Source organism: Lates calcarifer, linkage group LG15, assembly GCF_001640805.2.
Source record: "Lates calcarifer isolate ASB-BC8 linkage group LG15, TLL_Latcal_v3, whole genome shotgun sequence".
NCBI classification, from domain to species: domain Eukaryota; kingdom Metazoa; phylum Chordata; class Actinopteri; family Centropomidae; genus Lates; species Lates calcarifer.
Genome location: NC_066847.1, coordinates 21177205 through 21199575, shown reverse-complemented (window position 1 = coordinate 21199575; position 22371 = coordinate 21177205). Strand labels below are relative to the sequence as shown.

At 42.8% G+C, this 22371-nt stretch overlaps 3 protein-coding genes across 3 annotated transcripts in view; 2 read left to right on the top strand and 1 right to left on the bottom strand.

Annotated features, from left to right (window-relative positions):
- Positions 1 to 1163: 1163 nt before the first annotated feature.
- glipr2l (GLI pathogenesis-related 2, like) lies at positions 1164 to 6753 on the top strand. Its single transcript, XM_018689619.2, has 5 exons — positions 1164 to 1551; positions 2214 to 2322; positions 4184 to 4287; positions 4780 to 4857; positions 6026 to 6753. Exons 1-5 carry the CDS (start codon positions 1539 to 1541, stop codon positions 6190 to 6192), a joined length of 471 nt encoding a protein of 156 aa, XP_018545135.1. The 5' UTR covers positions 1164 to 1538; the 3' UTR covers positions 6193 to 6753.
- Positions 6754 to 7843: 1090 nt separating this feature from the next.
- nacad (NAC alpha domain containing) lies at positions 7844 to 22331 on the bottom strand. The gene is made up of 10 exons (XM_018689605.2): positions 20151 to 22331; positions 16567 to 16853; positions 10938 to 16476; positions 10446 to 10694; positions 9874 to 9965; positions 9303 to 9371; positions 8978 to 9124; positions 8765 to 8899; positions 8496 to 8618; positions 7844 to 7988 (listed from the first exon to the last, which is right to left on the bottom strand). Exons 1-10 carry the CDS (start codon positions 20233 to 20235, stop codon positions 7974 to 7976), a joined length of 6741 nt encoding a protein of 2246 aa, XP_018545121.2. The 5' UTR covers positions 20236 to 22331; the 3' UTR covers positions 7844 to 7973.
- The window catches only part of LOC108892214 (ATPase H+/K+ transporting subunit alpha), a 30024-nt gene continuing 16211 nt past the window's right edge, over positions 8559 to 22371 (top strand). The window contains exon 1 of the mRNA XM_051076377.1: positions 8559 to 8662. Coding sequence (XP_050932334.1) covers positions 8654 to 8662 — 9 coding nt within the window. The 5' untranslated portion in view covers positions 8559 to 8653. The remainder of the gene's footprint in view (positions 8663 to 22371) is intronic.

Genomic DNA, 22371 nt, shown 5'->3' with positions numbered 1-22371 from the left:
GTCATGCTAGCAGTACTGTCAGGCTGTAGCCTGTTTAAGAATGGCTGTAAGAAAATTTCATGACAATCTATTCATTAGTTGTTTGATAGACAGGCTACATTCACATTCTGCAGTAACTGATATCAACACAATGGCCACAGTGTGTGTGTTTACTGACCTTGATTCATTCAGGCCTAACAAAGTGTGGATAAACTGTTATTCACAACTGGGAGATTAGCCAGTCAAGCCTCAACCTTTTATTGTTATGTATTAAACAGTTTCATCACAGCACTCTGGTGCTGACACAGTGAATTCCTATTGATTCATGGTGTAAGAAAAGGGTACTTTTCTAAAGTATTAATTTTTTATACAAGCTGTAGCCTGTACAAAAACTCGAGAGAAAACTTCAAAAGCTGAGTTATGTGATGTGCAGTAAAATATTAGGTAATCCATTGTGAGGTTCTTTTGCACACCATTCCTGCCTTTGTTAAAACAGGTGTCATTTATTTTTTCTAAATGATGAATATCTCAGTTCGGAAATACCATTAAAGCACAGGAGGTAGCATACCCCATACAGACAAAACAAATAGTAGAAACCTGTTCTGCAGTTTGATGAATGGTAATTCTGCCTCTTCCTGTGTGTCAACTGCGGTAGGCAAATTGTTCAATCATTGCTTTTTCATCCAGGATGGAAGTTAAAGAATCACTGGCTGTATTTGGATAACTTAGCAATCCAGAAGTTACTACAGAAACTAAAAGACAGAAGTGGGAAGACCCCAGTAAAGTTTTTATGACTGCAGCACTTTGAAAATATCAGCTTTAGTGAAAATTAAAGGATGTATTGAAAGGTGAGACGTGTCAGTTCAGAAATAGCAGTGAGCTTGATGCACAGTGTGCACTCTGTGACCTACCTCAGAGTTTGCCATTGTGCTTGGTGGCACATTATCAACACAGTGCTGCATCATAACAGAGTAGATGGTGAGAAAAGCCACTGTGTTGGCTACGGTTGCTGGGAGTAACATTTTTCCTAGCTACCAACTTGCAGAGAAAAGAATCACAGAGCCCATATATGGGCATGTGTCTCACAGAGATTATGTCATCAACGACTGCTGGGGCTCCCCTTTCATTTGTAGGAAAGTAAAGACACAAAGTGGGTGTGTACTTGTCTGAGACATAAAGATAGTTGTTGGGCATGCAGTCAGTGGGGTGTGTGGCTACAAGACAGACAGGCAGGTTGTGCTGAATGAAGTGAAACAAAACTTGAGGAAGCAGCATATTACGTAAAGATCAGCACATCCAGATAAATAGCTAAAGGGGAACTTTGCACAACTGCTATAAGTTCAAGGTGGAATTGAAGGCCCAAAATACAAGCGTTAGCAGCTGTTTCAGAGCATCACCGTTCGATAGACAGCACTAAAAGGAAGAGAGAGGGAGAGGGAGCAAGCAAGAGAGAAAGAGGCAGAGAGAAAGAGAACAGTAACAGAAAACCAGACAGAGGAGAGGCCGCTTCTGTTCAAGCTTGTTACTGATCTTACTGAAAGGCTTCCTGTGTCAGCACCATGGGAAAGTCAGGTAAGTGGAAATTGCACCCAGAGGATTTTAACTTTGATTGTATCAGTTTGGCCTGAGTTAGAACTTTCTCCCAGTGAAACTGAGTGTCAAGCTTGCTTGTTTACAGTATGTGTTTGTGAGCTTTGAAAAGTAGGAACTATAAAGAACTGCAAAATTACATTTCTTTTTTTCTTTTCCACTAATTTATTTTCTTTGTTAATGGTGCGTCCATTTTACTAACTCTTAGTTAAGATTCATGTTGCAACATGCTGAGTAAATGCTGGCAGCACTGGTATTTGTATTGTTTCTGTGTGACTATTTGAATGTGCCTATTGTGTGTGAGCACTCGAGTGACTGTAGGACTTATGAAAAGGCCTGTGAGTGATAGGCACCAGGCAGAGGGGGGTGATGTGGATGACGTTTTCCACTCTGCATCCATCATCTGTCATCAAGTTAGTACTCACTGTCTGAGGTCAGTCAGTCTGTAGGTGGTGCGAATCAAACTCAGATTCAGAGTTTGTACTCTGCAGTCATGTATGAGTCTTCATGTTGCATCATCGTGTCTCCTTTGTCAGCCTCTGTCAGATATCCTTCTCTCTCTCTCTCTCTCTCTCTCTCTCTCTCTCTCTCTCTCTCTCTCTGCGGCTGTCTGACCCCTCTGTCTCTGTCTTCTCTTCCTTCAGCCTCAAAGCAGTTCGCCGAAGAGGTGCTGCAGTGCCATAATGAGTACAGGATAAAGCACCAGGCTCCTCCACTGAAGCTGAGCAACAAGCTGAGCAGAGAGGCTGCCCGGTGGGTTAATGCACACAGATCAAATTAGAAACCTCATTAGCAGAGAGTACGCATACCAGTCACTGTCAAACTCTCTCTGGATAAGGGTGACAGTTCCAGTCTAGCCTGTCGAATGTAATAACCGCAAAATATGATTCAATATCGAAGGTCTTTGGTCTGTTTTCATTGTAATTACAGGTTATGTTGACAATCCATTGCCAGTAATTGCTGCTATATTAACATTTCATTCCAATAAGGTTTTAATGAAACTTATTTTCCAGACTTTCTGTATCATTAACTCCAGATAAACTCAGAGAAGTTACTGAAGAGAATCTGTTCCATTGGGTAAATGCAAACTTGTTTAGTAGTGTCAGGATAGGCAACTGTCTTGGATAATACTTGGATAATACTAAATTTTCTGTCCATTTCTTGGAACATGTTTGATGGAGCAAAAGCAACAGTGAGATACTTAACAACTTTTCATTTTATTATACCTGATATGAGACTGCTGTGCCTGTGTGAGTTCTCTCTGGGTACTTTGGCTTCCTCCCACAGTCCAAGGACATATGTTAGGTTAATTGGTGACTCTAAATTGCCCACAGGTGTGAATGTGAGTGTGAATGGTTGTTGTTGTCTATACGTGTTGGCGCTGCGACGGACTGGCAAACTGGTGATCTGTCCAGGGTGTACCCCGCCTCTCGCCCAGTGACAGCTGGGATAGGGTCCAGCACCCCCACGACCCTTAACGGATAAGCAGTATAGATAATGAATGAATGAATGATATGAAACTCAAAGCACAATAATATCCATGTTGCATAAGTTGATTTTATTGTATTTTAAAAGGAGAGCCCTTAAGCTACAGTATATAATAACTAATGATAAAAATCTACACCTCTGTTAATATGGGTGTCTTTAAAATACTGTGTTGATGGTAAATATCTACATTTGCAGATTATTAACCATCTAAAGCACAGAACAGTTCACTGGAACCTGATGAATGATGCATTTCCCTTTGTGTCAACTGACATTTGTAAAGGCAAACGCCAGAATTATGCAATCATAACTGTTTAATCTCTGCTCAGGAGCAAGGTTAAGGCATCATTTGCTCATTTACAGCTGCATGTCTTGAGAATAATTGGTATGTTTAGAAGAGAAACAATCTTTAGATTTAGAACATAATCCAACAAAGTGAGTAACAAAGCTCACTGGACTTGTAGAATTGAAGAAATTTGTCCTTTTGCTCAAGAGGCTTCATTGCTGAGGAGGGAGTTCCCTGGCATTTACGGTCTGTGGTTGGCCCACACCATGTTGTGAGAGTCACTGATGTCATATAACAGTCAAATGATTGTCAATACTGTTATTTAAATAAAGACAAGAATAAGTTGTTACCAGGCCAAGATGCTGAACGTCATCCCTGTAGTAGTATGTTGATAGAGTGTAAACTGGGGATCATTCATAAATGATGATGTCAAAATATCAACACTATCATTGCCACTGTAGAGACTGAACTTTAGAACTTTACAACATCTAAACAGTTAATGAAAATATTGTACGGACCTTTTAACCAGTACAATACTAATCCAAATATCGAATGCAGTTTTTAGAGGAACTGGTTTCTGTGCCTACATCAGAGTTCCACCAGATGAGACCTCTAAGGTTAAGATTTTTTAGACTGTTTATCTTGTGGGTGGAGGACAGCACAGCGCAGGAAGCTTTTAAAAACAGAGACTTCTTAAGAATTGATGACCTGTAAAGTATACACCACTCATGCTGATAACTTGTCCAGTGCAGAAATGTGCTTTTAGCAGGGCTCATAATGAAAAGGTGAAAAAGTGAAATTGAAGCAATTCTGTTCTACAACTTTCTTTGTCTCTGTTCACAGTTATGCTGAAAGTCTGGCCAGCACACGGATCCTGAAACACAGTGTGGAGTCCAGTAGAGGGAGCTGTGGAGAGAACCTGGCGTGGGCCTCTTATGACCAATCAGGTTCATACACACATGCTAAATATACCACCTGACAGATTATGTGTATATTCTCATGCTTTTCTCACACACTTAGCCAGAGTTAAACTGTTCCTGTAGTTGTATGTATGTAGGACATAAGCAGCAAACATAATAAGACACATAGATACAATAGTTTAGTCTGTGGGGCTTAAAGCAGATGCTCCATGCTGACTTTCCCACCCTGCAAGTGAACAGCTGGGATCTATTTCCCGAATACTTTGCACTGTGTATGAGACCTCAGACACCATGACTCACCGCAGAAATATGCGAGCACGCTGATTCATAAAACATCTCCCAGACTGCTGCATCGGGTGGCAAAAAGTGCAGCGCTGTAAACAACATGTGCCCAGAGGGGATTTGTAGCTGCAGGGTGCAGACCTCTTACATTGCTGTCACTCTGATTAATATGTACAACACATGACTGATCTGATTGTCCTTTAAGTTGAGGTGACACTTTGTCCTGTGCGTGTGCAGGGAAGGACGTGGCAGACCGCTGGTATGATGAAGTGAAACAGTACAATTTCAACCGTCCTGGATTCTCCTCCGGCACTGGTGAGATTTACACACAAGAGTGTCTGTCTGTCTCGCTTTCTTCCATGTATCAGTCAGTGGCGAACCTCCTTTGATTAATAATAAGCAACTTGGCAAAATGATTAAATTCATCATCAGGATAATCCTAAATAATTATTAGAATTTTTTCTATATTACATACAGTGTATAACAATATGGGTTATACCTGTAAAATCATGTTAAAATAATTTAGTGGTGAAACAATTAGTTGATTAATTGATTGGGGGAAAATTAATCAGTAACTATTATGATAATTAACTAATCAGTTCAAGTCATTACTTAAAGAAAATGCTAAAAACTCACCAGTAATGGCTTCTAAAATGTCAGCATTTGATGTTTTTTGATAATAAATACGATTGTGAATATCTCTGGATTCTATACTGTTAGTTAGATAAAACAAGTAATTAAAATTTAGCCAACTATTCATGCCAATTCATTGGCAGAATGAGATTTTAAAATATGAGTTTTACTTAAATGTGCTAACATTTTTCTGTCTCATGTGTTTCCATATTTTCTTGACTTGTCTCATCTCATTTTTTCTCCTCTTTTTTTATTAACCTCAGTGTGTCTGTTTCTTGCTGTGTCTCTCTTTGTCATTTTCTGTTCGCACATTGTCAGTCTTTCTGTCTCAGTGTCACGTTCACCCAGGCATGGGGCAGGTTGCTGATGTCACACCTCAGTCAGTGTGTGACTGTCTGACTCAGTGACCAGCTGAGGGGAAACTGATGGAAAACCACAGTCCTCTGTATCACTCCTTAAGCCCACGTGTCATTTCAAGTCTGCTCTAATTCCTGCAGATGGTTTCCCATGGCCTCACACTCCAGTGTTCTTGAGAGTCTGCTCAACGTAATCACACATGAAGCAGATCATTCCTAGCAGTTCATCACAGTGATTCACACTGATTCATATAAAGTTGCCTGATGGAGAAAGAAAGCTATTAAGTGTACAGGGAGAAGGGAGAGGTTTGGGATTGATGAGTGTTAGAGGAATTAAAATTCCTTTGTCTGTAAATATTTAGAGCAACTTAAGTCTGTGAGCGCTCAGCTTCAGCTGTGTCATAAGAGTCTGTTTCACTTGCACTTGATCTTCCCCTGCCTTTCTGCCTTTCATTTTTTTAAATTTTTTATTTCTCTTTCCACTCTCCACCTAGGCCATTTCACAGCAATGGTGTGGAAGAGCACTAAAAAACTGGGCGTTGGTAAGGCCACTGCATCAGATGGTTCTTCCTTTGTGGTGGCAAGATACTTCCCAGCTGGGAATATCACTAACCAGGGACACTTTGAGAACAACGTTCTCCCAGCTAAAACTACTTCCTAAAGGTGTCTAGATCCCCAAAGGCATTTATTCCTTTTTGCAGGAGGGAAGTTACCTGCATGCACTGCTATGGAGAATACTCAGGAGAGCACCAATTCTTGCCATACTTTGATCTTATATGGATTCTAGAAGATGAAATGTACTGGGCTTTAAGTCCTATGTTTGCAATTTGGAAAGGGATGTGTATGAAAGAAGCACTACTGTTTGACTTTGCTAACAACACAAATGCACCATGTGGATTGTGTAATCTTGATTCTGACGGTCATTTACATTACCTGTGACAGTATTTCATTCATTAATTCCAGTACTTTTATATTTTCACACACTGAAATCCACCATAGCCTCACATCTGTATTTGTGTAAGAATGTGAACTAATTTAGTCAGAAGGACAAGGACTACACATTTACATATGGAGTCACTGCTTGTAATATAAAGCTGCATGACTCAACATGTTTGGTATGTGTTTGTGTTATTGCCACTGCTTGTCAAAGCAGAACACTGCTGTCCCAGATGTGTTTTTTGTACTCTAATCAGTTTTGTACAATAAAGTTGATAGATTATCAGTAATGCATTCAGCATCTGTCCATGCCTGCTAGTGTTATCAGTATTGTGTGACATGATTAGAAGAAACAGAAGAAAATTAGAGTTTCATTTCATAATGACAAATGAAAAATGGAACCACTGAGTCCGGCATAGTGTTTGCTGGTGAAGAATATGATAAAACATTTTAAACAATGTAAGCAGTTGTATATGTAAACACTGAGTAATGAGCATGTTTTTCCAAAGGTGTTTTTAAGGTCTGAATAATTGTGAGAATGGCATAAATCTTCTGTGTTTAAAATCCGATATAGCAGTGCAAAGTATTTCTTTAATATCTGCAGACTGCTTCTGCAAAATAAGAAAACAAGTATGTGTATACACTAATCTTAATAGTGCAGCATGTTAGCAATGTTCTTTTTTTAAGAAAGCCATTACCAGAAAATATTTTTATATGCCGTGCCTATATTCCACCTAGTGCACAAATAAACAGCATGTCATGATGAGCTTCATAAATTAAAGCTCCAATTTGTTACCATGAAATTACATGTATACTATATGTTCATGTGTATTAAGAGTTTGAGATATTGATGAAAAATAAGCATTTGTGTGTTTCTCAACACTTAAGAATATAGGCCTCTAGCTGTAAAAAAAAAAAAAAATCATGTACACTATGTTATTGTCAATTGTTTTGAGTGTGATGGCAGATTCCATTTCTTTGTTGAATGTGGGGTTTGTTTTCCAGTTTGCAACATTTTACACTTTTAACAGATTTTACATTTAGAAAAAAAAAAAAATTCTGATCATTTAGTTCTGGCTTTTGGACACCTAACAAAGTAGGCCAACATAATTTCTAAACTTGGAAGAGAGCAGGGGACTAGTAAAAGAAAAGTGTGGAGTTTGGTTACTAGAGAAGTAAATAAATAAATAGATAAGTTAGAACTTAATTGTCAATGTCAAATTCTATATTTAAATTCCCTGCAAATGGACAAAAAAGGTTTTAAATTTAGGCCTCATGTATTTGCAGAAAGTTAAGGCATGTACTGCTCCTAATGTTCAAACACCAAACTGTCTGCAACCTTTTCAGTAAAATCAGTCTCATGGTGCAGTCACAGACCACGTTGGAACAGACTTTATTTAGCAGATATTGGGGATGCAACATACAGGAGCAGCGATACAGAAGAGTCAGTGGCATTTAGGCTTTATAGGCTGGAAGAAGGGGGTCTGAATTCAAATTGTCCTTCACTCACATGGTCAGCTCCTATAAGGAAAAAGGAAAGAAAGATGGAAAGGAGAAAAAAAAATTTCAAGTGAGAAAAATGGAACTGTAAAAACAAACATAAAACTCAGATGAAAAAGAAAATTGTAGTTGCTATTAAACTAGAATATGTAGCAGTGACTTCACAGCTATTGAGGTTGTGTTTTTCTTCTGACAGCCAGTGATCTTAAGGCAGCTTCATAATGTTTCCCACCTCGACAGGCAAAAACCATCATCTTTACTTTAAAACTCTCGCAGCTATCTGAGTATGAGTTGTTGCTGCCACCTAGTGGGCATGAAACTGCACTGATGACCTACAGAACTGTAGAGGTTGCTCAGTTACTGGAGAGAAATTGTACTTGTCATTTGTCCTCTGCTCTTTCTCCTCTACTCACCCCCCCCTCAACACACTCCCCGCTCACTGGCTATGACTCATTATTTTGTTCACCAGCTGCCTTCCCCCTACCCTCTCACTCTTCCTCTCCCTCCTTCCCCATCCTTCCTCCTCACCATGATAGCATTCACAATGTCATTCTTGTTGTGTTTCAGCGCACGGACGGCCTTGGCTCGTGACACATTGGCCTGTGCCATCACCAGCTCAATGTCTCTCTGCTCAAGACCTCCCTCATCCACCTGATGTATTGATAGAAAGAAAAAGACAGAGACAGATGTATGAGGTAAAGTTAACAACAGAATTAAGAGTTTAAAGAGAACTACATCATACTTTACTGAGGTTAGAGTGATACATAGGTGTTCGGAAACAATAGTTTAGACTCTACCTCCTCTTCCTCCTCTTCGCTCTCTTCCTTGATGGTGAGGCTGGGTGGGACAGGTGGGGCCAAGGGAGAAGAGGTCACAGGCACCTTGAATTTCTCTGCAGCTGCTTTGTGAGCCTGCTGAGATAGGTCCTCAATCTGAGGAGAGGAGAGGAGAGATTGAGGGGAAATACTATAGATCTTCTGAAGGTTAAATAATAGGAAAGAAAGACCTACCTTTGCCTCTCCAAATACAATGTAAATGTCTGATGCAGGGCTTTTGAATACATCTGGTCTGCTGATGACAAACAAGATACTCTTGGACTTCCTAATGGTAATTCTGGTCACACCATGGACTGGCTTTAGACCCAGTTTAGACATGGCCTGCATACACATACAGCGGCAGGTAGCGTGAGAAAGGAGAAGGAAAGACAGAATAGCACAAATTAAACACTGGTGTCATATACACCTAAACAATGAAAGAAATATTGTTTTCATAATAAGTTTCAATATTATTTTTGATCACTTTATTCATGTATTTTTATACAGCCAGTCATCTGACCTTGCGGGCCTTCTTCTCACTGCGGCTCTGTTTTGGTCTGTTTAGCCCTTCATCTGCAGAGGAGAGAGACTGAAGGAAAAGCTAAATATCAGTTACTTTACTATAGCAATGATTGATATTTTCATATTTCAGTTTTGCTGATTTGCCATAAGTCAATTTTGCTGATATCACCAAAAGTAAGATAAAAGTAAGATGAGTACAATCAAGGTTTCACGTTACTATTTTGCTGTTGCCAGGCAATTCTGTTTTCCCATGTGCACGCAAGAAGCAATGTATTTTATGTTTATAGCAACAGCAGCAACAGGCATTATAAGTCATAATAAGTTCAAAAAAAGAACAAAAAACTACTGGCATTAGCTAATATTGCCAAATAAGAGAAAATTACAATTTAATTAGGATTCCTAAACTTCAGCAATTGAAAATGGACATGTTTCAGGCAATCGGTATGCAAGAAAGCAGTTTCCTTCCAACTGTGAAATCATTGTGTCAAGATCTACATGCTATACAGGTTAACATGTTATGAATTTTAAATAATATGTTTTACTCATACAAACAGCATGAACAGTCTCACCTGGGGCTCTGATGGTCTCAGTGGCTCTGGCTCCTCTAGCTCAGGCACTGACCCCTCACTCTCAGACTCATTGCAGGAAGCCAGTATGGAACCTATACAAGCACATGTTCAACACACATAAAAGAACATGAAAATGAGGTGTATCATATCCTTACTGCTATATAAACTAATTACCATAGTAATTAGAGGGTATTAGTGCTGATGAAGAGTATTCATTATAGATTCCAAAAGCTCATCTAATCAACACCAGGGAATTGAATTAGCCTATGGAAAATAAATTTAATTATATCCTCAGACTATGTGATTTTACATCATATGAAATGTGCTATTGATGGTGATAGAGAAAACCTTGGTGAAAGCCTCATCCATAATTCAAACAGTGCTTTGCACTGAAAAAAAAATTCATAAAATTTATGTCTCACAAATGTAACACAGAGCAACAGTGATTGTGGTTGTACAAACAGAGAGACAGAGGTGGAAACAGGCCAAAAGAATTGAGGGTGGAGTGTACAAAAGAAAGCAAAAGAATTTTAGGGGATTTCTCTATCCCATATGAGTCAAAAATAACTCACAATTGTTTTTGAAAGATAGGTCAATTTCTTCAGAAATCTTATGGCTGTGGTTGATTGGACAGCCTGACTGTCTGTCGGTTATTTGGTGGGCAGAGAAAGGCTGTATTTCCCGTTGACTGGAGGGACCAGACTCGCTCTGCAACAATCCATTTCTGTTTCCTGCGACTCCTCTGGACTGGGATCTGTGACCACGTTGAGGCAGTCCATCATCATCATCACTATCTGTCTCCTCCTCTGCCAAATTGGGACCTTACAGAACACACATTAATTGATTATGGTTGTATTAGGAGACACACATTTGACTTGTTTTAACAAACTCTCAAATCAACAGATGAGGGGAATATAGTGGCCATTTTTTGTTTGATAACAATCCCAATTTGAATAACACATATTATTTGTTGCCAGAGCTGAATGTAGCAAAGAGGATAAGGACTTCCTTAGTGTGTATTGCATTGTGATATCAGTCTAACTAGTCATCAATTCTGTACTCACCTCTGCACCTGTCTTGTGTACTCCATGTGCGACCTTGCTTGATTTGTTTGTGAGACTGGGCGTTGAGATTAGGCTGAGACTGTGAATTGGATGGAGACTGGGGACAGGAAATAGAGTCTGGAACACATGCTGAATCTTGAGTCCCTGACCCAGGTGAAGATGATTCTTGGGTGGGCTGGGACAGGTTTAATGGAACGGCAGTGGAGAATGAGGGTGAGGAGACACTTGTGGCAGCTGTGGCAGCTGATGTAGAAAGGACAACCTCTTGGAGGTTGCTGTCAGGAAGAAGTTGGGAATCAGGGGCTTGTTGTGTTGTTGGAGAAGTGGAGCAAAGGGTAGGAGTGGTGTGGCATGTGGACAGTGATGACTGTTGCTGGGCTGAGGGGACAGGTTGGGATTCCTGCACAGGTGTGGAAAGATCATCCTCTGGCTCTGTTGAGGCACAAGGTAGAAGGGAGGAGGACGAATCAGAGGATGCTGAGGAAGGAAGTGAAGTCAGAGAGCATGATATGGTATCCTGGATAAGTGGGTTGTGGCCAGTATCTATGTTGTTATCATTAATGTCTACTGTAATTCCTCTCTGACTATCAGATAGCGGTCTGTTATCAAGCACTTCCTGTTTCTTTTGTAATTCTTGGCTCAATGCCACCATGGCATTGAGGTTGTCTGGGATATGCATGGTTGAACTGCAGTGTCCATGGCTAGAAGTTTTGACATCAGGACTTGAACTGTTATCCTCCTGAATCTGTGAACTAGATTCTGCTTTGTCTGTCCCCGATGTCCTCTGTTGACAGTCCAACGGTGAAGCTTTGTTGTCCGCCTTGCTAACTGTCTGACTTTTTGAACTGTCTGCAATCCCCTTTGACCATCCGTCTGCTGTGGTATTTAATGGCTCATCACTCTTTGGATCATCAATAGATTCAGGGCTGGAGTCAGCATGGCTGCCTCTTTGGGATGCCCTGTGTTTGTTCTGCCTTCCTCTCCTCCCTTTCTTAGCAGCAACGGGTTTATCTGTGCAAAGTTCCCCCTTAGGGGTGTGACATGCAAAGTGCTCTGGGCTATTCTGTACAGGAGAGGTTTTACTTTCCTCTTTGCTCTCCTCATCTTTCTCTTCACCTCTCTCTTTTACTTTCTCTTCCATTTTTTCTTCCTTATCTTCTTCCCCTGAGTTACAAACAACACTCTGCTGTCCACTGAAGGCATCTTTAGTCTTTGGTTCATTGACAAGTGTGTCAGTCACATCATCTTCTTTCTGGCCCTCAGTCTGAGGTTTCACAATGTCTGGTTCTGATGAAAAACTGGTATTTTCTACCTTGTCTTGACCAGCTTTTCTTGGTCTTGATTCATTAGATTTACATTTAGGAGTAAAGGAACCAAAGGATCCATGTAGCAAAGAAAATGCTGTATTACTCTCTGGAGTGATTGTCTTACACTCTGGACGAGTATGACATCTTGACTTATCTGGCGAACCAAAATATTTATTTGTTGCTGCTGGGTCCATGTGAGTCTCAACTAATGGTGCTGAGATGCTACAGACACTGTCATTTGAGGATGGTGCCTGTATTGTGTCTAATGTCTGGTTTATGGAGCTGTCTGTCAATTCTTGTTCTTCATCAGCAATTGTGTCAGAAACCTGAGTTGGCATCTCTTCAAGTGGAATATTAGACACAGACTCTCTAACACTGACACTGACACTCAGGGGTCTCACTTCCTCTGATAGAGCATTCAGACTTCCACACATGGCAGCTTCCAATGAGTCAAAGGCAGAGTCGTTGTTATTATTAGAATCATTCCAAGTGTCTTGTATTTTTGTGTCAGTATTATCTCCATCATTTTCTGGATTTAGATTACTGACATCATCCTCTGGGAATGTGGAGCTTCCATCCTCCCCTCCCCCTGCTTCTGAGATCTCCTCAATGGACCTCCAGCGGGCCAAGTTGGACTCAGAAGTTCCCTCTTCTACCAATTCCTCATCTGCCATCCGGTCACTCTTTCCACACAGACTGTTGTTATCTTCCTCATCCAGAACAGAACCCAGATTATTGTCATAATTTTTAAATACTTCACTGCTCATGTTTGGGACCACAGCCGTCTGTGTGCTTTGGCCTGCTGTGTCACACATTAGCAGACTCTCTGCCTCTAAATCATACCTCTTCTCCAGAGACAGGGAAAGAGACTCTCCTGCTCCCCAGACACCAAACTCAGCTCCTGAACCTAATCCTAACCCTAGCTCCATCCTATCATCACACCATGCACCAGCTCCAGGACCCATCTCCCTACTCGTGTCTGTTTCAGAGTTTTCCCTTTTCGGTGAAATGGCAAGGGGGGAGTGTGGAGATCCAACAGCTCCCAGAACTCCCTCATCTGTACTCAGGGTGTTTTCCCTCAGATTCTCCTGGGCAGAGTCAACCGGACAGTGTTCAGGCGTCAGTGCCAGATTGTCAGTAAATTCTGAGATGACTTCTGAAGAGACAGAAACAGGAATATTACTGGGGTTGGGACAAGGGTCTTTAGGACAGGACAGTAGGAGAACACCTTTATTCAAGTCATTGGTGGCAGTAGCCATATTAAAAGAGGGACCAGAATCAGTACTTCTACATTCTGCACTCATGGACTCAGCTGATGCATTTCCATTCTTCTGGTCAAGCTCAATGTCAGACTCCCTGTGAATACTGGGCCTACACATGGCCTCTGCCCCCTCTGGGACATCAGACTTGTTAGAGAAAGACTTTGATAATACAAGTCTAGTGGCTCCAATAGTTCTTTGGCTTTCTGTCTGATAATGTCGAGGCTTGATGAGCAATTTGAAAGAGTCCCTTTCTGGCTCTTCTGTGGATTCTTCCCCTGAATAATCATTGCTCTGTTTCACATCAGTATCTTTCATTGGGGGATTTCCCTCAGCCAATTCTTCCTGAAGTACTGAACTGTTACAATCTATCGTCTCTTGTGTGGAAGGGGCAGAGGGATGAGAGGTGTGGAACTCATCAGCAGGGTCAGGAGGAGCATGACTGACAACAGGGATGGTGGAAGGGTTAGCATGAGGAATGCCTTTAGGCTCCTCAAGGGGGTTGGTTGAACCAGCGATATCTATAATCTCACTCTCACTGCCACTCTCATTTAGGTTGCTGGGGGACTGTGGTGGACACGAAATGACTTCCAGAGGACAGGACAGTTTCTGATGTTCCACTCGTTCATCTGTGCTCAGTTGCGTGTGCAAAGGTTCTGTGTGACCTATTCCACTGGTAGATTCTAGTTCAGGGTCTGACTGAGGTTCGCTGGGTTTAGGTTTATCCAGAGGTTTGGGTTCTATGTTGTTGTCCATGGGCTGGACAGCAATGGCTTCAGAAAGACAGGTGGTTTTGGGATGATCCAGTAGTTTGTCTGTGCTCAGTTGTGTGTGAAAAGTTTCAGTTTCAGTGTTAGACCCCTGTTCAGTTTCTGTTTGGATGTCAGTCGAATCAAGTGCATCCATGGATGTGGGTTCTGGTGATTGCGCATGTCTCTCAGTGCTGTATAGACGTTCATCTTCCTCCCCATTATAGGAGGCAGAATCTAATGAGTCATCTGTATCATCTTGAAAACAGAAGGATTCATCCAACCCTTCATTGATAGATGTCTCTGAAAGTGAATGAAGGAACGATGCTGAGCTGTCTTCATCTGTAGGATCCTCCACCGCTTTGCTATCACACTCCTCCTCATCATCTTCCTGCTCTTCTTCTTCCTCCTCTTCCAGCTCTTCCACCACTTTCACCTCCACCTTAGCTTCCTCACCTGTCTCTTCTTGGTCGTCACTTTCATCATCATCATTATTTTCATCAGCAGCAGCAGCACCATTCACATTGCCATCACCATCATCATCATCATCATAATCATCATCATCCTCGTCATCGTCATCGTCATCATCATCGTCATCGTCATCATCATCATCATCATCATCATCATCATCATCATCTTCAACATCTGCCTCCTCTTCACCTGCTGCATATGCATCAACATCCTTTCCTTCATTTCTGTCATGAACTTCTATTTCATTCTCTTCCTCTGTGGGGAAGAGAGTGATTTCCATTGAATCAGCCTTAAAGATAAGGCTGGTGTGGAGGGGAAAGGAGATGAGGGAGGCAGGGATCATCCTTTCCTCCTCTGGTATATCATCAGCACAGGCTGCCTGGGAGAGCATGAAAGAACTGGGGCCAAGCCTGTCAAAGGCTCCGGGACAGAAGGCATCCAGGGGGGTAAGAGGTGAGTCAGGGCTAAGGCTGGATGATGCCATGGTCATGTTCTCTGTGTCAGGAGTCAAGGCAGTAGAGGGTAGGTGTGGGTGGTCCTCCATCTGGCCATAATGTTCCTCTGATACACATGCCTCCAGTTGCAGCTTCAGGCCTGTCTGAATGGGTCTAGAGTACTCTACTCTCCCTGAGCCAGCTTCTTCCAGTGGACAGAGTGAGCTTTCAGACTCTCCTCCATCCTCCTGGGAGTCACTGCTACGGCTGCTACTGCTCCTTTGAGGGGATGTATCCTCAGTCACCCAGCATGGACGACAACTTTCTCTGGAAATCTTGATCTCTTCACCTTTTAGAGCCTCCTCCTCCTCAAGGATCACTGACCCTGTAATACCTATCCGTGAATTCATGACAACATCCTCGGGATGGTACAGGCAGACATCCCCTGCTCTTTCCTCCTCCCGTTCTGGTCCCACTTGTCCTTTGTCCTCCCCAACTTCATCTCCAATTTCTGATAAGGAGCCCACAAAGCAAGCAGGGGCCTCCTGTGCTTCTTCTGTAAGGAGGAGATTGGGAGAGGTGGAGGGGGAGGTGGAAGATGTATAAGATGAGGTCCAGCTGCCTCCCTCTGCTGTAATATAAGAGCCAGAGGGAGAGGTGAGAGGGGAACAGAGGTCCTCACTGTCTGAGGGAGAGCCAGGGGAAAGTGGGCAGGCTGGAGAGCCAGGATATGAATGATGTTTAAGGTGCGAAGAGCGGGAAGCCATTTTGATTGGGGTGGAAGGAGCGGTATAATACAGGTCGGGGTCAAGAGATGAGGGCACACCCACTCGCAGAGGGTCAACAGCACAGGCTGGTTCAGAGAAGGACAAAGCAACTGGACAAGCCAGCTCAGAAAAAGAGAGGGAAGGCACTTCATTTTGAGAGAGGGTTTGACCCTCTTCCTGGTTGTCTATCAAACTGGCATCAGTTGTGACAGGCTCTGGGGAGGATGAGGAAAGGAGTAGGGGCTTGTGAAAAGGGGAAGGTAGTGTGGTAGGGGGCTGTACAGGGTCTTTTTGCTGATCCTGCTGTTCTTTAGGGCTTTGTGTTTGGATTTCCTCTTTGCTAGTTTCCAGCTGGGTCTCTTTTGCTTGTGCCTGAGGATCTGAAGAGCTTGGGATAGCTGTCAAAGGGATAGCCTGACCACTTGGCTCAATCAGGGGTTTCTCTTTCTGGGTCTCTGTTGTTTTGAGCAGTGTCTCTTGACCCATCACAACCCTTGTGTCAATGGTCTGTGGCTCTTGATAGTCACTCTCCACCTCAGAACCAGTCAGGACCTGGGAATAACACATTATACATACATATTAAGGTATGCTAACATATTTGTGCTAAAATTGAAAATATGTGCATAAACACATAACACACACCTTGATTCTCTCCATCTTAACAGGGACATGGCGGCCACATGGTCCATGACCACCTAACTTTCCAGACAATCTTGGCGTGGTGGTGTTGCGATGGTCAGAGCCTTCAGGTTGAGGTCTTGGAGTACCAGTGGAGCTAGGTGTTACATGAAATAATCGTGGTCCGAATGGAGAGGTGCATGCTGGGAGAAGCTTTTGAGGAGTGCTGGGAGAAGGGCTAGAACCACTATCACTAGGAGAGGAACCACTGTCACTGGGGGTGGAGTCAGTAGATGGGTGTCTGGTCATGTCTGAAAAACAGAAAAAGCAATGTAAAACAACAGTTTAAATAGAGGGAAGGAGCAGTTGCATTAAAACCTTTGGGGGGTGGGGGGTGTATACTTTGACAAATGTATGGTAAATTTTAACTGTAATGAGGATTTAACAATATGGCTGTGGTACTTAACATGATGTGGAGGGCTTCGCCTTCTTTAGTGTGCCTTTTTATCTCTTTGGTTGAACTTTACTTTTCATCTTCCTCACATCCGGTGAGAGCTACAAAAATGTCCTGTTTTGGATGTTTTTTGTTGTTGTTTTAAAAAATATATATTTTTTGAAACTGCCTGTTGTGGTACACAACACTCAAAACATGGAAGTGGAACACAATGCTTCTCTACATACACTACAGTAGCTTACCTTACATCTCAGAGTTTGTCTGTCTTTCTCTCTTTCTCTATCAACATGCACAATTTCACAATAAGCCAGAGGCAAAAGGAACTCTTATTGAATTACAGTGTTCTCTGTCCTCTTGTCCTTCTAGACCATGCTACCATCTTTATAACTGTCATCAGGAATTTGGAAATCACTGAGATAAAATGACAGGATGAATGAATGAAATTGGGTCAGGGCAGTGTTGAGGGGATCTCATGTATGAACAAGGAAGGGAAAGCAAATGGAGGGAGGAGATGGGATAAAAGACTGTATTCTTCACTTGTTTCAGTTCCACTGATTATCTTTAATGGTTTTGTTATGTCGAATTGATTACAACAATACAACACTATACATTCACTGAAATATCCCTAGAGGATGTGATGTAAGCCTCTTTCTCTATAACACAGAGGGAGGGAACAGAACCTTAATTTGCTCTCTCAACTGGGCCATTGCCACGGTGACCTCAATCCACATGCTGATTGGCAATTTTAACACACAAGTGGCTCAGCTTGGTGCCTGCTACAAACACACACACACACCCTCAGACACACATATAGATATTTGCTCTGCCAGGACACCAGATATCACTTATTAATTCACTCTCTGTTCTGCAGCTGCTCCTTTGTCTCACTCCTTCAAATTTCTCTCTAAACCTTGTCCTATCTAATCTTCCCCAGAGTCCTGCTTTATCCATGAGTATATATAGTTGCCTCTCCTTGTTTCACTTTTAGCTGTGACTCTTGGCTTCCTTCTCTCGCCTCCATGTTCTGTTTTTTTCCTTTGCAAATAGTATAACTCCTTAGCCTCTCCTCCCTCGCTGCTCTCATGCCCTACCCATGGTGGTGGCGGATGCATGCATCAGCACTTAGCAGCTCTGCCTTATTACTGCCCCAATAACAAGCTCTAGGTGTGTTTGTGTGTGTGCTGAGTCATGCCTCAGACACTAAAACATGCCACTAATCAGAGAGATACTCAGAGATGCACCCCCCACACATATTATCATTTCCTCCTAAAAAAAAGGCATCTTGCCTATACTTACGGATAATAGAGCAAAAATAATTAACACATTTAGAGATACTATGTCCTCTTCCTTTATATGCTATTACTTGGAGTCAAATGTAAGGACTGCTTAATGTGGAAACTGCTGTGTTGCTAGGCTTCTAAATAAACCAGTGGCATGTATTATGTCTGTTAGCCTACGATAGCTGTCAGTCCCTGTCTTTTAGCTGTAGACTCAGTGCTGCAAATAGTCGAAGGATGCCTGCCTCTCTTCCCCTCACTGGCCCAGCTTTGGAGTCTCCTCTGGGGGAGCGCAGTGAAACTGAGCACCAGGCTTGCTGTACAAGGAGTAGGCCGCAGCAAGCTGATCAGACTGGAGCTGCGTCACAGAGGCTGCAGCGCTCTCAGCCCCAGCGGGCAGCCTCTTATTTCAGCTACTGCTCTGACTGAGCCACGAAAAAAAGACACCCCAACAGTCTCATGTGCTTTCTCATCTTTGTCTTCATCTGCCCCTCCTCTTGTTAGTCATTATCACTTCTCTAACCTCTCCTTTTTCATCAACAATGTGCCAGAATACAAGCTGTAACCAGAGCATCCAACACCTCTCTCTCCTCCCTCCTCTGCTGAGATTCAGGCCATGAAAGCTTAAAATAATCTCAGGCCTAAGAACAGATCAGGGTAATGATGAAGTTAAAGCACTAATACACTGTACCTAAAATGGCAAATCACTGTAAACCACTTCCAGCAGAGGGGAGGCAGGGAGCTTTCTGACTAATAGGTTATGCATCATCACTGTCAGGTATTTACAGTAGTATACGCTGTACTCAAGAAAACTACTGGATATTATGCAATAATTGTCAGAGACACTGTATTCATAAGACTTTGCTTTGCTGAGGACATGTTCTCTGTGCTCATTATCGCCTAATCGACTAATTAAGGGGACATTAATAAAATCTTGATCCTCCCAATCTCTCATCTGCACTGACCCAGCCTCACCTACTCCCATTGCTCTTTCATAATTTTTGCTTAATTACTTATTTCATAATTTTACAACGTTAAACAGCAGCAACACGAGCAGTAACTGGCAAAAAAATGTAAATGTAAAAGACAGAAGCCCTTGTTCTTGTTTGTGTGTTCCTACAGAGTGCTCTGCCATGCTGCTGTGTCATGTTCCTGCTGAGGCTGGGGGGAAGGGAGGAGCCACTCTACACTGTCCTCACAGCTTGCAAAACTGATGGAGAGATGTGGATGTGGATGCGGATGGAGGGGGCACTGGGGCTGAAGATGGGGTAGCAGGAGGAGGGAGATGGGTGAGGAGGCCAAAGGTAGGGTGGGGGGGGTTAGACAGGGATTCTGATGACAACGTGAGCTGGGCAGTTGCACAAAAGTCAACAGAGCATTTTGACAGGATATTGTTTGCGTGTTGGGCTTTAGTATTGAGGAGTGCGTAGAAGTGGAGTGGGAGTTGACAGCTTTGGGGTGGAGGCTTTGGGGAGGCTGCTAATAGCTGGAAGCTGGGAGACAACATACGGTTTAGTGAGAAGGCTAACGTGCCGCTGAATCACTGCTTACTCATTGCACATGTCAACAGACATATATGACCCATGTTTAAAGTGGCTGCTCCCCACATGGCAGCGTAAAGTAGATTGTATTTATCTGACAGTCTATTACAGTCTTACTGGCCCAGAAGTCACTACATATGTGCTATGCTCTCCATGCTGTTAACTCTCCTTTCTCCCCTCCTGCCCCAAACAATTTAACACTGTCTACTCACTCTACATCTACACTGTCTTTATTCTGTCTTCCAAATTACGTCCCGCTTTCTGTCTTCGATCATATCTAGCTGCTTAATTACATACTCATTCCCCCCTTTCCATCCCAAGGCCCAGAGGTCCTACCTGGTCCAGGGAGCCCTGTCTCCTCAGCTCCCTGCTCTGGATGCTTGTCGTCGGGGACAGATCTGTGAGTGCTCTCCCCCGGCATGCTTCTCGCTGGCTCTCTTTGGCTCTGACGCAACAATAAACCATACAGCCGGAACAGACAAGGTGAACACGGAGAGGGAGTGAGAGAGTGAGAAAGCAGAAGAAGGATAGGAGGGGTGGAGGGGGGGTGGGTGGGCCTGAATGCTCAGCGACCCAACACTCAGATCTTCCCCGCAGCACGTGTCTGTGTGTGTGTGTGTGTGTGTGTGTGTGTGTTTGTGTATGAGGCAGAATGAGCCAGACAGAGAGGGAGAGTGAGAGATGGGAGTATACGCTGGTCTCTCTCTGTGGTGCAGCACGGTGATGCTGCTGTTGTGGGCGTGTGTTTTAGAGCCTCATGATCCAGTTCATTTGAATGTGTGTGTGTGTGTGTGTGTGTGTGTACAATCTAAGAGGGAGCTGCAGTATTCTTGATGCCCAATTCCTGCCCCCCCTCCTCTTCCCTCCCATCCTTCCTCCCTGTATCTTTCTCTCCCTTTTCTCTGCCCCACCTCCTTCTCTCCCAGCCAAGCAATGACTGGATCTTGGGAGGTGATGTCAGCAGATTTCCACTGCTCTCTCTCAGTGCTGCCCTCAACCTTGAGGGAAAGTAAAGGTACTGCAAAAACAAGAGATGGAGAAATCAGGAAGAGGAGACCGATTCAAGGAAAATGAAACAAACAGGGGAAAGAGAAATTGACAGTCTAAAGGGCAAAAGCGAAACCTAAAAGTATCCCACTAATTCTGCCCCCTGCTCTGATTGCATCCCAGAGGAACCAACAGGGAGACATTTCCCTCGGGGGCAGCTAGAGCATCTGTCTCTGCCCCTCATCCTAGCCACCTCTCCAGCACTCTTGCTCACTCTTCTCTGTTTTTCTCTACTCTCAGAGATAACAAGTGAGGGGAAAAAAAGATGGGAATAGAAGGAGATAAAGGGGGCGGCAGCACTGAGCCAAATGATTAGGAATGGGTGTTTCCATGACAACCCAAAACTTCCCATAATAGAGTGCCAGCTCAGCAGAAATGATTGCCGTTTTACTGGATAATGTCTAATAGCCTTCTTCGAATCCAGTCGACGTCAACAAATACAGCTGCTGATAAGCTCCCAGCTTATAGAAAGAAAAAGGTGTTTGTGAGTTCTCAACTCACATTATCCTCTCAGGTTGTGGGTGTCCTGAGGACAGCGGCACTTCTCAGATATCAGTCAGAGGCAGAGTAGGAACATTCTGAATGGCATATCACCATTTCATTTAATAATACAGATTTTTCATTTGATGTATTGGGAAACAATGAGGTTCATTCATTTCCTTGATTAACTAAAGGGAAATTTCCAATGGGAAATATTTCCATATCCTTTGTTACTTAGTCTTGTCTGAACGTGCTGGCTGCACCTGCACACTGCTAACCTCTCAGAAAGGGAAAGTGCAACCAGGAAGTGCTAGCTAGGCTCTCTGTCAACAGTCCATCAATCGATCCATTAATCCCTGAATATCGGGAAGAATGAGGCAGGCATTATTCCTCTGAATCATGTGATGGTTAATCAGAGTAACAATGTAATGTTTGAATGTTTGTTCTCTCTTGTTACCTCATTTACCATCCTGGCTTTGTATCATCCTTTGGCTCCCGCTCAGTTTAACTCATTTTCTCTCCTCTGCCCTGGCTTGCATTAGTCAGTCTTCTTCTTTCTGCCACTTAGCAGCCACTGATGTCAGAGTGTTGCTGCTGCCCATGATGTTGTGTAAGCAGTTTCAGGTCAGCCAAGGGTTCATCTGAGAATCTTACCCTGTCTCTCCATGATAATGCACTTCTTGAAAAAAAGCATGCACTTGAATGATAGTTAAAGCATGCAATTTCAAAATATACATTTAAATAAATTCATATAACTACTTGAAGAAGTTATACATTTAAACATAGTTTTGCTTTTGTTTTCCACTTGCTAATCAAAGTTGGGCAGCTGAAAGGGCATAAATTACTTAAGCTCAGGATGAACACAATAACAAACAAGTCTTTGCTGATCCTATAAATACTTGCTAAAAATACTAATGCACTTTCCACTCACCAGTATGCCAAAGAGGTGTGCAAACTAGCTGGTAGATGTGAAATGAAGCATCCTCGTTCTGACTATCACACCAAACACAATCTAATGCACACTGAGTAC

Bases quoted from the DNA above. Each gene is read 5' to 3' on its own strand.
- glipr2l (XM_018689619.2), top strand. The intron at 2,323-4,183 runs GTGGGTTAATGC...CTCTGTTCACAG, and splicing joins CTGAGCAGAGAGGCTGCCCG to TTATGCTGAAAGTCTGGCCA. The intron at 4,858-6,025 runs GTGAGATTTACA...CTCTCCACCTAG, and splicing joins TGGATTCTCCTCCGGCACTG to GCCATTTCACAGCAATGGTG.
- nacad (XM_018689605.2), bottom strand. From the start codon at position 20,235: ATGCCGGGGGAGAGCACTCACAGATCTGTCCCCGACGACAAGCATCCA. The intron at 10,695-10,937 runs GTGAGTACAGAA...GTGTTCTGTAAG, and splicing joins TACACAAGACAGGTGCAGAG to GTCCCAATTTGGCAGAGGAG. The intron at 9,966-10,445 runs GTGAGTTATTTT...GTGCTTGTATAG, and splicing joins CCTATCTTTCAAAAACAATT to GTTCCATACTGGCTTCCTGC.